Here is a 14,471-nt window from a genome sequence, read left to right as displayed (position 1 = left end):
GGAATTAAATGCTACCTTCATAGAAATGGATGAACTACCTTACTGGTAAATCTATGGATTTGTTTTGTTTTTTCATTTGGCAGTGTCTGTATATTTCCCCACCATTTTTCATCAAACCAGTCTTGATGTTTGTTAGTGTTTTATCTCAGATGAGCAGTATAGCAAATCTCTGAATGCTGCCCACTCCTTTTCTGCTCCACTGTTGCCAGTTTTTGTAGGGGCAACTTTCCCTCCAAGCTAGCAACAAACTGTTCCCACGCAGAGAAACACTCTAATCTCATAAATTCTTCTGGTAGTCCCTTTGCTTTGGAGCCACTGCTTTGGCTGAATGTGAATATATAGCTTGGAGAGGATGATTCTGTGATCAGTCCAGTACTCTGCACCACACATTGCCTTTGTCACTCTCGCCTCCTGTCTCTTTTCCATACAATCACCTAGTCTAATAGATGCCAATGTTTGCCACGAGGGTTCATCCAGGAAGTTTTAGTGTGTTTAGGTAAACGGAAGACAGTGCTTGTGATGAGAAGGTTATGAGATGAACATGTTTTCAGTACTGAAGAAAATAATCATTGCTGTTGTTGTTTCCAACTCCATTCCTCTCAAGGACTCCCTACCAATGTCTGATAGTCTGAGTCTACTCTAAGCTTTAAACCCCTACAGAATTATAAACTTGTCCTCTTTTGGTACATTGAGGATAAAGGTCTCTAAGTCTTCATAAAATTTTTCTTTGACCTCCTCAGGGTTCATGATGGTGAGAGCACAGGCACCAAGGATGGTGGCCTGTCGTTTCCCTGCGAGTGGCAATCACATTGTCATGAGCCCACCCTTCACCCCTTTGGTAGGCATACAAGCCAGTTGACCAGACTAGTTTTGATTGTGAAACCAACCCCAAATTCACCCCAGCAACCTTTTTAGTCACCACCCTATTTCTGAGCTAGTCCTCTTGCTGTTTGTTGAAGTTAAGGCCAGATTGCCATGGGAGCCACGACCCAGTATTATACAACAGACAGATTATTGCAGAATTCCTCTTTGGTCTGCAGGACCCTAGTGGAAAAACTTTCAACCATCAGTGTTTAGGTTTTCACCTGAGAGTGAAGAATTAACTATGGGATTAGGTGTTCCCTTCTTGGTTCAAAGGTCCATGTTCTGTAACTTCATATTTTTTAGGTTTGTTTTGTTTTTTTTTTTGCAAGGCAATGGGGTTAAGGGTGCCCAAGACCACACAGCTAGGTCATTATTAAGTGTCTGGGGGCGGATTTGAACTCAGGTCCTCCTGGCTCCATTCCCCGCCCGTCGCCGCCCCTCTAACTTCATATTAATGATCTTGGTTGTACCTAGTTTGTTTTAATGCTGATCCCTGCGTTAGAGGATGAGCTCCCCGAGAGCGGGGCCTGCTCTTTGTCTCTGGTTTCCCCAGAGTTTAATCGGTGTTTATTGCCTGAGACAATGAAAACATTCAGCACCCCGCTCCTCTGGAGTTTAAGCTGTCACAAGGAACACTAAATACATCTGTTTTTGCGAGGAAACACGAAGGACCTTCTTTAAAGAAAACACCGGGACCCGGTTCTTGGGTCTTTCTGCAAAGACCCTCCCGCGTTGGTCGTCTGTTTGGTTTTGCCGGAGAACCAGAGAACCAGCTGGTCCGGGGCCCGGGCGCAGCGGCGTGCTGGGGCGTCTGGGCTGGGGGCGGGGCGGGGGGCCCCCGAGGACCGCCTCCCGGGGAGAGCCCAGCCCCGCTCCCCCGGACTCGGCCGCCTTTTGGTCGGCTTGTTTTCGTTTGGCTTTTTAAAGGGAAGTCGAGCTTGGTGAGTTGGGGGGAGGGGGTCCCCGGGGGTCCCCGAGAGCAGTGTTGCACACGGGGGTGATGCCGATGCACAAGTCTTCCTAAACAGCCCTGAGCGTTCCAGGTAAGGCGCGGCATTACCGAGCCGATCCTAAAACCCTTCCTGCGTCCTTGCAGTCTGTGAGGGTTGAGTCGCACTTGCAGTTTTGTATCCACCGGGAGGGTAGGAGCACATAGTAGAATGGTAAGGGGGTGGGGTGGGGGGGTTCTTTTTTCTTCTTCTAAAAATAACAAAGCTCAATGGGAAGCGAAAAGATTTAAAATCTGAGGTGGGAGTGGGTCATGAGCCTCAAAGGCTCAGTAAAACTCTGTGTCTTTCAATATTTCCAGGACAGCCTTATGGAAGAGGGATTCAATTTATTCTGCCTGATCCTCACTGGGCAGAACTAGCAACTACTGAGAGAAAGTACAGGGGGTTATAAAGAAATTTCAAACCATTTCATGTGTGATACCGGGCCTGTTAAAGTCCAATATAGAGGGGGTGGTGGCTAGGTGGCACAGTGGATAGAGCACTGGCTCTGGAGTCAGGAGGACCGAAGTTCAAATCGGTAATCAGACAATTAATAATCACCTAGCTGTGTGGCATTGGGAAAGCCACTTAACCCCATTTGCCTTGCAAAAACTAGGAAGGAAGGAAGGAAGGAAGGAAGGAAGGAAGGAAGGAAGGAAGGAAGGAAGGAAGGAAGGATCGATCCAAGGAAGGATCCAAGGAAGGATCCAATTTAGAGGGGGTTCTTCCACTTTGGTGACCTGAGATGTTGACCTAACTCATGCCTCTTGAAGACCCAGATCAACATTTTGTGATTCTAAAGTTTCATTAGTCATTCTGTGAGGATTCTATTTGAAAGCTGAGGTGAAAGAGTGACAGAAATAAACATTTCCTCGTTATTGCTATTATTAATTATTATTTTCTGGAATTAGATTTATTGCCACTTCAGGAAACTTAAACAAGTTAGTAATCTTCATTTGATTATCAGTGGGCATATAGTCCTTGATTATTGTTCATTGATAAGTTTGCCTCAGAACAAATGATGCAAAGGGAAATATAATATGGGCAGAAAAACATGTAAAAATGAGGGAGAACCTAAGGACAGAATTTAAAATAGTCTGTTTTCCTTCAGTTCCTTAAACTTTACTTAATCAAAGATCAAACCATTTGGGACAGGATCTTTTTGAAAAGGTTTTACATAGGAAAATTCTACTGGTTGGTTTAGTCCATAATATATGCATCTATACATACATACACATACATATGTATTTATGTATACATGCATATATTATATATATATTATATATATATTCCCAACTAATTTCTCTAGGTTTATTCCACTTCTCTTCGTATCTCCTATATGCTAGCCCTTCTTGTGGTTCCTAATCTTGGGTCTCTATTTCTATTCCTTTCTATAGGCTTTGATATTAAGACCTAAATTTCTCCCTCTCCTCTTCACTGCTGCCTGTTAGAATCCTGTGGGCTCATTTATGTGCCTCTTCCAGAGGGAAGTCATTCCTGATCCACTTGTTCATACTTTCCTTCATATACTTGACCTGTTTATAACATTGTTTTTTTCCGAGTAGATTAAAAGATCCTCAGAAGGACATGAGCTGCTTTTCGGTTTATTTATTTCCAGCATTTAGCATATTGCTTTGCAAATAGTAGGTGCTTAATAAAAACTTGTTGGTTTGGACCAGTCTCCAGTACTATCCCTGAATTCTAACAGAAAATAGGTCACATCAACTAAAAAAAAAAATTCAGTGAACCTAGCCTCAAAAAATAAAAAAGATTTGCACTTCACAACTTTTTCCTGTTGTATTTGAAATTTCTGTGCATTTTTCTTCCAAGCAATTCAAGTAGTCTTACTTTTCTAAAGGGATCATGTTGTTGCTGTTCAGTTGTGACTAACTCTTCATGACCTTTGTGGAGTTTTCATGGCAGAGATAGTGGAGAGGCTTGCTATTTTCTTCTGTTCATTTTTTAATCTGAGGAAACTGAGGCAAACAGGGTTCAGTGAAGTATGAGGTCAGGTCTTCTTGACTCCGAGTCCGATCATTTATCCACTATACCACTGGACTGTCCAAGAGAGAGAATAGTTTCCCATTATTTATTTCTTTAAAAAAAATAATCCGAGAACTGGTTTTTATGGAGGGGTGGGGGTTGGTTGGTTGTTTTTAATACAGTCTGTAGGATTTAGAGACTAACTTATAAAATGTAACTTTTACCAAGGTCAGCTGCTCCTTCATTATGGATAACTACACAGTCCTGAAGGTGATCGGGGAGGGCTCCTTTGGCCGGGCCCTTTTAGTTCAACAAGAAAGTGGCAATCAGAAGTATGCAATGAAGGAAATACGGCTTCCCAAGGTAACTGTTTAGTAAATTAACTCTCAATGTCAGACAATTTGGAAGCACACATGTTCCCGAGGCTTATGTTGAATCAGATTTATAATTGTACCCAGGATGATTCTTAAAGTTAAAAAAGTGGTTTATATATACTGTTTCTTTAAAATGATGAATCATCCTCCTTGATGGAGATAGCTACAATGTAGCCTTCACACCACTGATGAAGAAATCACCTTTGTTGCTTTGCTCAATGAGTCCATTTGGGACCAAGTGAAGTTTCCCCCATGGCAGAAGAAAAAAAAAGAACGATTCAAACCCAAGAATTCAATAATGAAAGTGCTCTGAGAACCAAATTGTATGCTGTATAAACATGACCTGCTCTCCCCTTCATCATTATGTTGAAAAGTTAAGCGTAGGATTAACGTACCTGTACAGGTGGGGCTAGGTCAGACAGGAGAGAAGACACTGGACTGGAAGCAGGAGCCCTGGTGGTGGGTTCCTCAATTCCTGCCCTTTTCTTTGACTTTGAGGAAATCACTTTCCCCTTTGTAGGCCTTGGTTTTCTGATTTTATAGAAGGAGCTTGACTAGATAATCACAAAATGAAGTCCCAATTCAGTTCTTCAAGGTTGATGATTTATGAGAAAGAAGCTATGGTTTTATGAAATAAAAATAGAGAAAAACCACAGTGATTTCAAAGAGACCCAAATGATTTGCTCTTGCTGAATTCGTGTGTGACCCTGTTTAGAGTTTTCTTTTTGTATTAGACATAAAGTTTTATTCTCTGGGATTTACCATTAATATTAGGTGCAGGCCATTCTAGTAATGATCACTCATTTAGGGTTTTCTTGTTAAAGACACTGAAGTGATTGTCCATTACCTTCTCCAGCTCATTTTACAGATGAGAAAACTGAGGCACCAGTGTTACACCACTAGTAAGTGTCTGAAACAAGGGCTGTATACTTGTCTCTTCCAGCTCTAGATCTATGACCTATGACCCCCTAAAATTCCTGGTCTGACCCTTCCTAGGTATGTGACCATGGACAAATCAGTTTTTTTTTTTTAGGTTTTTGCAAGGCAATAGAGTTAAGTGACTTGCCCAAGGTCACACAGCTAGGTAATTAGTAAGTGTCTGAGGTCACATTTGAATTCAGGACCTTCTGACTCAAGGGCCTGTGCTCTATTTACTGCACCACCTAGTTGCCCCATGGGCAAATCATTTAATCTGAGCTTGTGTCCCCACCTGTAAAATGGAGATAATATTTGTATAACCTATCTTATGTCCCTTTTGTATGAAAAGGACTTTTTATATCATGAAACTCAATAAAAATGTGAATTGTAATTATATTATGCAGGTCCCTGAGCACCTACTATATTAAATTTATAATAGATCAGATGACTGAATTTGTATAAAGTCATTTCAGTTTGCCCAGGGTTTCTAACTAGTTAAAGAATTTAAATGCATCATATGAGCAATGTCCTCGGAGAAAGAACTTGACTATGGAGTTGAGAAACCTGGGTTTCCAATCCTTGCAATGATATTTACTAACTATAATGAATCATTTTGTCCCTCCTCTGCTTCTATTTCCTTATCAGATAAAAGAGGAGAGCAATACTTAGATTACTTCCCTTAACACAGTTATTTTACTTTATAACTCTGAATTATCATTACTGAATACTTTGTGAATGTATTTGTAGAATTATAATATAAAATCACTTTTTACAGTCTCTCTCTGATGTAAAGAACTCTAGGAAGGAAGCCATTCTATTGGCTAAAATGAAACATCCCAATATTGTTGCCTTTAAGGAGTCATTTGAAGGTAAATACTAATTTATTTCATTCTTATGAAGTAGTGTCCACATTTCTGAATGTTGTTGTTTATGGAATAATTAACTAACAAATTTTAAATTTATCCAAGCTGATGGACACTTGTATATTGTGATGGAATATTGTGATGAAGGTGATCTCATGCAAAAGATTAAACATCAAAGAGGAAAATTATTCCCCGAGGATACGGTAAGAGATCTACTTTCTTAAACATCTTTTTTGCACTTAATTTGGTCAAGCTCTATGTTGCATTTTCACACTGATTAGATGTAAGCTCCCCCAGAACAATGAGGTCCTATATCATGTAATTTTTTTTGTTTGTTTTAGGATTTTTGAGGGGTTTTTTGTAAGACAATGGGGTTAAGTGACTCGCCCAAGGCACACAACTAGGTAATTATTAAATGTCTGAGGCCGGATTTGAATTCAGTTGCTCCTGACTCCAGGGCCAGTGCTCTATACACTGCGCCAACTAGCTGCCCCTATCATGTGTTTTATTTATTTTTTTTTTAACAAGCATCAAGGACAGTGTCTCACACATAGTGGGCATTTAATTAATGCTTTTATTTATTGTATAGTGTGCTAGAGTACTATGATATGGACTTTATGATATGACTTTTAATATGAAAAAATATAACCTCAAGAAACTAGTAATGAAAGTGATCATTAAATTACCAAAATAACAATGAAATTATGTTTGTTATATTTATGCTTTCAGAGTTTTGAAATATGATTTATATTTATGAGAATGCTAATATCAAATACTTTTCTCAAAACTAGTTGGCTTTGTTTGAATGAAAGAAAAACAGACAAAAGTCTTGAAATAAAATAGTAATATAAAATAACAGCATATGAGTTTGAATTTTTTACTTCATGTCTGAATATTTTAATGAATGAACTAACTAGTTTTCTGACATTTGGAGTTGCCAAAACATTATGATATAGTGGGAAAAAAGCATTGATTTTGTAGACCTGAGGTTTGTGTTGAAATCTTGCTTCTGATATTAACCATGGGAATTGGGGAAGTCTCTTAATCTCCTTGGGCTTCCAAAATGAAGAGTTGGACAAGATAGTATATAAGATTCCTTTTAGCATCTAAAACTGTGATCCTGTATTGATGATAGTAATGATGATGATGATGATGATGATGATGGTGATGATGATGATGATGTTGATGAGAGCATTGTGAAGAGATGATATTGATGAGATGGTGATGATAATGTTGAAATAATGATCCATGATGATAGTGATGATGATGATGATGATGAAGATGAGATGATTATTATGATGAGATGATGATGATGATGATGATGAGATGATGTTAGTAATGTTTAGTTCTTTGATTTCATTGGTGGAAGAAATCCCCTTATCCATGGAGATCAATACCTGTTCTGCCTTTATCTCCCTCCTTGATTGCTTAGAATTTCTTGAGAGATTACAGCCAGATGTGGATCTGAATGCCATATATTTCTATCTCTGAAGTCACTTCTCTATATCATCGTGCTACTTCTCATATGTATATTTTCATTGTGTTTTAATGTGCTCAAGATCTGAAAATACATTAGAACATATGTATGTGGATATAAAAAAATCCTTAAGAAAATGGTACTCCATGAACCAGATTTTGAATATCTTTTCCTCACAGATCCTTCACTGGTTTACACAGATGTGCCTGGGACTGAATCACATTCACAAAAAAAGGATGTTACATAGAGATATAAAGTCCAAGGTGAGTGGATTTTTTTAACTATTTTTTTTAAATGCTTTTCTCCCTGGAAACATCTCTTTGGGCAACTTGGGAACATTATATCATTTGTTTTATTTATATCATTTATGTCATTTATTTTTTACAAATATCTGACTGCTTACAGATGAACTTGGATTAAACACTTTAGTTGAGTATTTACTTATTAGAACTTATTGTTTATTATCATTAATATTATTACTTATATTTGTATACTACATTTTTTTTTGCATGGCAGTGGGGTTAAGTGGCTTGCCTACTGCACTACCTAGCTGCCCTGTGTGTACTACATTCTTAAAGCATCAGTGTTAGGTAATGTTATCCCAATTGAGACAAAGAGATGTCTTAACTGGACTTTAGTCTTCCAGAAATCTCAGTCTCTATAGATGAGGGCCTGTTTAGAGCCTGTAGACTTATTTTATGTATAGTATTATCAAGATCAACTTTTTTCCTAGCTGATAGTAGATCAAAAGTAGCAAATTAATAGTTTCTTCATATTAACAGTCCATAGTAGTTCTTATTTCTATAAGAACATTAATGAAGGGGCGGCTAGGTGGCATAACGGATAGAGCACCAGTCTTGGAGTCAGGAGTATCTGGATTCAAATCCGGTCTCAGACACTTAATAATTACCTAGCTGTGTGGCCTTGGGCAAGCTACTTAACCCCACTGCCTTGCAAAAAAAAAACCTTAAAAAAAAAGAACATTAATGAAGGTCAGGAAAAATAAGAAAAGCAATCTGGATCTGTTTAGAGTAAGGACAAATAGTTTTCTGAGCCTTAATAGCTTGTGAGGGCATGTAAACACATAAAATATTTATATTTATAATAATAGGCCAAAATAATCATTTATCACCTGGTAAGTTACATTCTGAATGTCACCTGGTTAAGAGCAAAAGAAACAGAGATATTTACCTTTATGTAGCTAGGTGGCACAGTGGATGGAGTATTGGACCTGGAGTCAGGAAGACCTGATTTCAAATCTGGCCTCAGATACTGACTAGCTTGAGTGACTCTGGACAGGTTACCCAACCCTGTTTGCCTCAGTTTCCTCATCTGTAAAATGAGTTGGAGAAGATATGTCAAACCACCTCAGTATCTCTGCCAAGAAAAGCCCAAATGAAGTCATGAAGAGTCAGAAACGACTAAACATCAATCAACAAGCTATGTGACAAAAGACCTCAGGGTACACACCATTTGACCTTGTCCTATTGAAAGTAAATTGAGCCTAGCCTGGTGGTGCATGTCTTAAGTTGTCAGCTCTAAGGGAGGCTGAGGTTGGTGGATCCTTGGAGCTAAGGATTTCTGAGTTGTAAGTTTTGGCTTAATATAATGAACCCTGCAGATCAGGGAGACCACTAGGCTACCTAATGAGGGTAAAGAGCCATAGGTCAGAAATGGAGCAGGGCAAAGTTCCTGCGCCAATTGGATTGAGATCAGGACTCTGAGTGGCCCATGTACTTCCAGCTTGGGAAAGGTAGGGAAGTGTAAAGAAGGAAGGAAGAAAGGAAAGAGGGAAAGATGGAAGTAAAGAAAGGAGGAAGAGAGGAAAAAAGAAGGGAGAGATGGAAAGGAGGAAAAGAGGGGGAAAAACAGGGAAGGAAGGGAGGAAGAAAATAAGAAAGAAGAAAGGAAGGAGGGAGGGAGGGAAGGAGAAAAAAAAACAAAGGAAGGAAGGAAAAAAATTGAACCAGTCCCTTGGCATAAATATTGATCTGTCCTTTCCTCTTTCAGTAAATTTTTTCCCACCTCAGAGATGACCTCCTTTTCCCATTTTGGGTGTGCATTGCTCTCCCACTCAATTAACCCCTGATCCCCCTCAAATAGCAACAACAAGGCAGGTATTAATATCTCCTTTTTATAGATGAAGAAATTGCACTACACAGAGACATTATGTGATTAGTTCATATCACACAGCTAGCACATGGCACAATCAGAACCAGTCACTGTTAATAAGAATTCGTTAAGTGCCTGAGCACTGTACTACTTGCTGGGGATACAAAGAATGGTAAAAAAAACAGTCCCTGTCCCAAAGAGCTTACAATCTAATGAAAATAATTAGAATCTAGGTGTTCTGACTCCTCAATCCATACTTTTTCCACCATCCTATTCTTCTGAGAAAAATGATTTATAGCAAGTTTTTACTCCTAAGAACTGACTGACTTGACATTGTGTTTTATTACTACAGTCCCCTTATCTGATGTTCTAGGAACAAACTATTACACATTTGATGTTGCCATGGACATGCCTTCCCTAGGAATAGGAAACCAGGAGAAAGCTCAGATAACAAAGGCAGTCATCCCTAGCTGGGTTTGATCAATGCTTTCATTTACACTTCATCATTCACTTCAGGTGTCTGCTGAGGTATACTTCCTGAGTCCTTGAGCTTCATAAACTAGAACCACAGATAGGCTTAGAAATATATGAATAGGCCTTAATACTTCCTTAACTGTGTGACCTTGGGCAAGTCACTTAACCCCACTACCTTGCACACCAAAAAAAAAAAAAGAAAAAGAAATTTATGAGTACTGTCCCCTCCCTGCTTCCTAACATTGGCTGAACCATAAGCATTTATAGGGGAGAAAGACCTAGCCTCTAAACTATTCCTTTTAACTTCTTCTGGTTTATTCCTGGACAGACTCTAATTTGCCTTGTGTCTGTTTTTTTGTTTTTTTTTTTAACAAGGCCTTCAGGGTTAAGTGACTCATTCAGACGTCATACAGCTAGCAAGCTGAAGCCAGATTTGAATTCAGGTCCTCCTGACTACAGGACCAATGCTCTATCCACTGTACCACCTAGCTGCTTCTGTGTCTATTTTTAAGATAAGCCAGTTACCTTACTTCTGTTTGGTTCCCCTAAACGTCTGAACAAATAATATCATGATCACTAGCCTCTATTCAGTTTTATCTGTTTCCTACCATACCAGTACTGTGGAGGAGAAGCTCAGAACATATAAAGGAAAGAATATTGGACTTTGAGTTAAATCCCATTTTGACTACATATTAGCTGTGTTGTTGTTTATTTGTGTTCTTCAATCCGTTTGGGGTTTTCTTGGCAAAGATACTGAAATGATTTGCTAGTTCCTTCTCCAACACATTTTTCAGATGTGGAAATTGAGACAAACAGGATTAAGTGACTTCCCAGGGTCCCACAGCTAGGAAGTGTCTGAGGTCAGCTTTGAACTCAGAAAAATGATTCTTCAGGACTTGTGGGCTGGCCACCTAGGTACCCTATTCAAGAAAATAGAAAAGTTCCAACATTGACAGGAGGAATTTGATATAAAAGTGAAGGAAATCCTGAGTTTTAAAAATGAGATTTCTTGCCATTAACTAGGAGTAGTAGCTGGCATTTATAAAGAACTACAAGATTTTCAAAGCCTGTTACTTGTTATCTCATTTATTCTTCACAATAAGGTGGTGGGGTTTATTGTTTTCATTTTACAGGAGGGAGAACTGAGACTAAGAGGTTAAGTAATTTGCCTAAGGTCACATCTGAATTCTAACCAGTTCTTTCTCCATTTTGCTACCCCTATTCTTATACTACTTAAAATTAAAAAATTTAAGAAATTAATTTTTGGAAATACCAAAAATGTGGAGTTGGACAAGACATTGTCCTTATTCTTGCTGTTACTGCCCCATTTTACTCTAAGGGAATTATAGTATCTCTTAGATCAGGTTTTTTTCAACTTGAAGCAGTACTGGTAGGTCTTGCCAGAAAAACCTTACTTAATAAGTATATTAAATAGGTTTATACTGCCACATTCCCATTTTCCAACCAACCTATACTAACATCACAGTCCTTGCCAGGATCCGTCTATTCCTCCCCAATTCCCTGGTCTGCCCAGAATTATTACTGTTACTCTATTTGGTCACAAGGTGTCTGGGAAGTGAAAAGTAGATCCTCTTCTTGCAGTGATTGGGGACTTCTTTCTAATGATAAACAATAAGATATTTGTTAAAGAGATAATCTGATTTTCTTTTTTTTTTTTTCTTTTTTTTTGTAATTCAGAATGTCTTCCTCACTCAGAATGGACACATAAAATTGGGAGATTTTGGATCTGCCCGACTTCTCTCTAAGTAGGTAATTCTCTTCTCTGATAGATTTAGTGATCAAAGTATCTGCCATTCAGTAACAATCTGATAAACATTATTTCTCATTGTTCCTTCAGGCCTATGGCATATGCTTGTACCTATGTGGGAACACCATATTATGTGCCTCCTGAAATCTGGGAGAATATGCCTTATAACAATAAAAGGTATGTGATTCATCCATCTAACAAAAAGATAAAGCTCTTTTAGATCTCTTCACCTTTCTTGGTGTAATCGACCCTTTTGGCAGCTTGGTGAGGCCTATAAACTCCTCCTCAGACCTATATTTTAAATTGCATCTAAAGTAAATACCATTATCCCTTCCCCATTGCAAGGTTTAAGGATGCAGGGATCCCATGAGTTGGAAAATCTACATAAAATTTTTTGACCCTTCTCTTTGTACCAGGAAAGAGGTGTGAATTTTTTCTTTTTCTATTACAGATTATTTACCATACCTTATTGTAAAATTTGGGTTAAGTATTTGGTCATAAGTTTTGTGTTGTCTGCTAACCTTTGTGTATCATCTGTGATGCAAAATTCTCCCAAAATTTCCAGGTAATAGGACAGAAAAGGAAAATGACAAATGACAAAATGAAAAAAATAAGGCTACTAATGCACCGTGGTAAAATTGTGCATTCTGGAGAACAATTTGAAATTACATCCAAAGGTCTATAAAATGATGTATATCTTTTTGATCTGGCAATTCTACTATGAGGTCTGTTTCCCAGAGAGATCAAAGAAAAAGGAAAGGACCCATATGTACAAAAATGTTTATAGCAGCTCTTTGTGTGGTCACAAGAAATTAGAAACTGAGGGGATGCCCATCAACTGGGGAATGACTGAACAAGAAGTTGTGATATAGGATTGTGACAATTCGATTGTGTGTATTCTTGTAAGAAGTGACAAAGAGGATGGTTCCAGAAAAACCTAGGAAGACTTATGTGAGCGGATTCAAAGTAAAGTGAGCCAAACCAGGAGAATGTTATATGTACAGAGTAATAGCATTACTCTAATGATGATCAACTCTGAAACACGCTGCTCAATAAAATGATCCACAACAGTTAGTTCCAAAGGATTCATGATGAAAAATGTGGTCCAACTCCAGACAGGGAACATACACATTCGGAAGACATATATATATATATTTTTTTTTTCTTTTTTTTCTTGCTACATGGTTAATGTGGAAATATTTTTTGCATCAGCATTATATTTCTTGCCTTTTTTTTTAGTTTTTTGCAAGGCAAATGGGTTAAGTGGCTTGCCGAAGGCCACACGGCTAGGTAATTATTAAGTGTCTGAGGTCGGATTTGAACTCAGGTACTCCTGACTCCAAGGCCAGTGCTCTATCCACTACGCCACCTAGCCACTCCCTATATCTTGCCTTCTTAATGGGTGTGGATGGGAGTGGAGAAAGAGACTTCATTTGACACAAATTAAAATTTAAAAAAATAAAGAAGAGAACTTATTCCTTCTTCCAGAGGAAAATGACCTTTAGAAATTAGAAACCACATTATATAAAAAAATGGTTGCTGGAACTAGACTTTTTACCCTATAGAAGATAAGACCTGGAACCTTGAGGAAGTTCCCAAAGTGCATGCTAGCAATCCTCAAATATCTGAAAGGTTTTCAAGAGAAAGTACACTTCTTTTGAGTTGTTATATAGACCATATAACACTAGGACCAGTGAGTGGAAGTTCAAGGGACATATATTTAAGCTCAGTATAGGAACAGTAGAATTACTGTTAAATTAAAAATTAGTGAGTTCTCTACTAATATATGTGTTTAACTACTTTTCTGGGATGTTGTGTGAAACTAAGTGAACATAAAGATCTCTTCTGATTTTTAAGGTTGCTTGAATCTTAAATTTCTCAAATATTCCCCTTTAGGATAAATAACCCCCAAGTGACCCTCTTGATAGGATCTAGACTGAAGTTAAGCATGAATCAGTATGGGGTTTTAGATGGCTCCAGTTAACAAATATTCAATTAAATTTAAATTTCTTGTGCAGTCATCTTTTTTTAATTGTACTATGTTATGAAAATGCTTGTTTTATTCCAAAATTAAAATTTTATTTCATAAATTAAAAAAGTTAAATTGTCTTTAGTAAGTATGGCATCTGTCCATCTTAAAGATAGATTAAAAAAAACCTGTTTGTATTTGAATAAACATAATTTAAATGAACAGTTGGTGACTTTATTTAATTTTTTTATGTTTCAGTGACATATGGTCCTTGGGATGCATTTTGTATGAACTCTGTACACTCAAACATCCAGTAAGCATTCTTGTAAAATAGAACATTCAAAACTATTGTTAATTGAGCTTTGCTCTGCTTAGGTTTTAAGGAATGCTTTGTTATAATAGGAAATTTGGTTCCTTGAAATGGATAGATGAGAAAACTTTCAAATATTTTCATAACTATGAATTTTACTTAAAGATAGTTTAGCAGAGAATAGAAATAGGAAATATTTATTTCATCATCCTTTTCAGTTCTAAAAGTATATCTTTTTATGAGTAGGCAGATTTTATCTTTTTATTCTCTTCTCTGATAGAGAAGACATCGAAAAAAGAATTTTCTCATATAATTCTTATGTCTTTCCAATGTATTTTACAAACATATTTATTACTATAATTTCTAGTTA

The 14,471-nt window shown here is 37.7% G+C and overlaps 1 protein-coding gene across 4 annotated transcripts in view; it reads left to right on the top strand.

The window, feature by feature from the left end:
- Window positions 1–1,709: 1,709 nt before the first annotated feature.
- The window catches only part of NEK3 (NIMA related kinase 3), a 30,682-nt gene continuing 17,920 nt past the window's right edge, over window positions 1,710–14,471 (top strand). The window contains exons 1-8 of one of the 4 annotated variants that reach the window (XM_074217204.1): window positions 1,710–1,805; window positions 4,065–4,199; window positions 5,904–5,997; window positions 6,097–6,194; window positions 7,648–7,731; window positions 11,753–11,820; window positions 11,913–11,999; window positions 14,050–14,104. In XM_074217204.1, coding sequence (XP_074073305.1) covers window positions 4,083–4,199; window positions 5,904–5,997; window positions 6,097–6,194; window positions 7,648–7,731; window positions 11,753–11,820; window positions 11,913–11,999; window positions 14,050–14,104 — 603 coding nt within the window. In that variant the 5' untranslated portion in view covers window positions 1,710–1,805; window positions 4,065–4,082. Of the gene's footprint in view, window positions 1,908–4,064; window positions 4,200–5,903; window positions 5,998–6,096; window positions 6,195–7,647; window positions 7,732–11,752; window positions 11,821–11,912; window positions 12,000–14,049; window positions 14,105–14,471 lie in introns of all 4 variants that reach the window. The other 3 variants (XM_074217205.1, XM_074217203.1, XM_074217206.1) reach the window with 3 other exon arrangements.

Source organism: Macrotis lagotis, chromosome 1, assembly GCF_037893015.1.
Source record: "Macrotis lagotis isolate mMagLag1 chromosome 1, bilby.v1.9.chrom.fasta, whole genome shotgun sequence".
In the NCBI taxonomy this organism is placed as follows: domain Eukaryota; kingdom Metazoa; phylum Chordata; class Mammalia; order Peramelemorphia; family Peramelidae; genus Macrotis; species Macrotis lagotis.
This window is presented reverse-complemented; position numbering and strand designations above follow the sequence as displayed.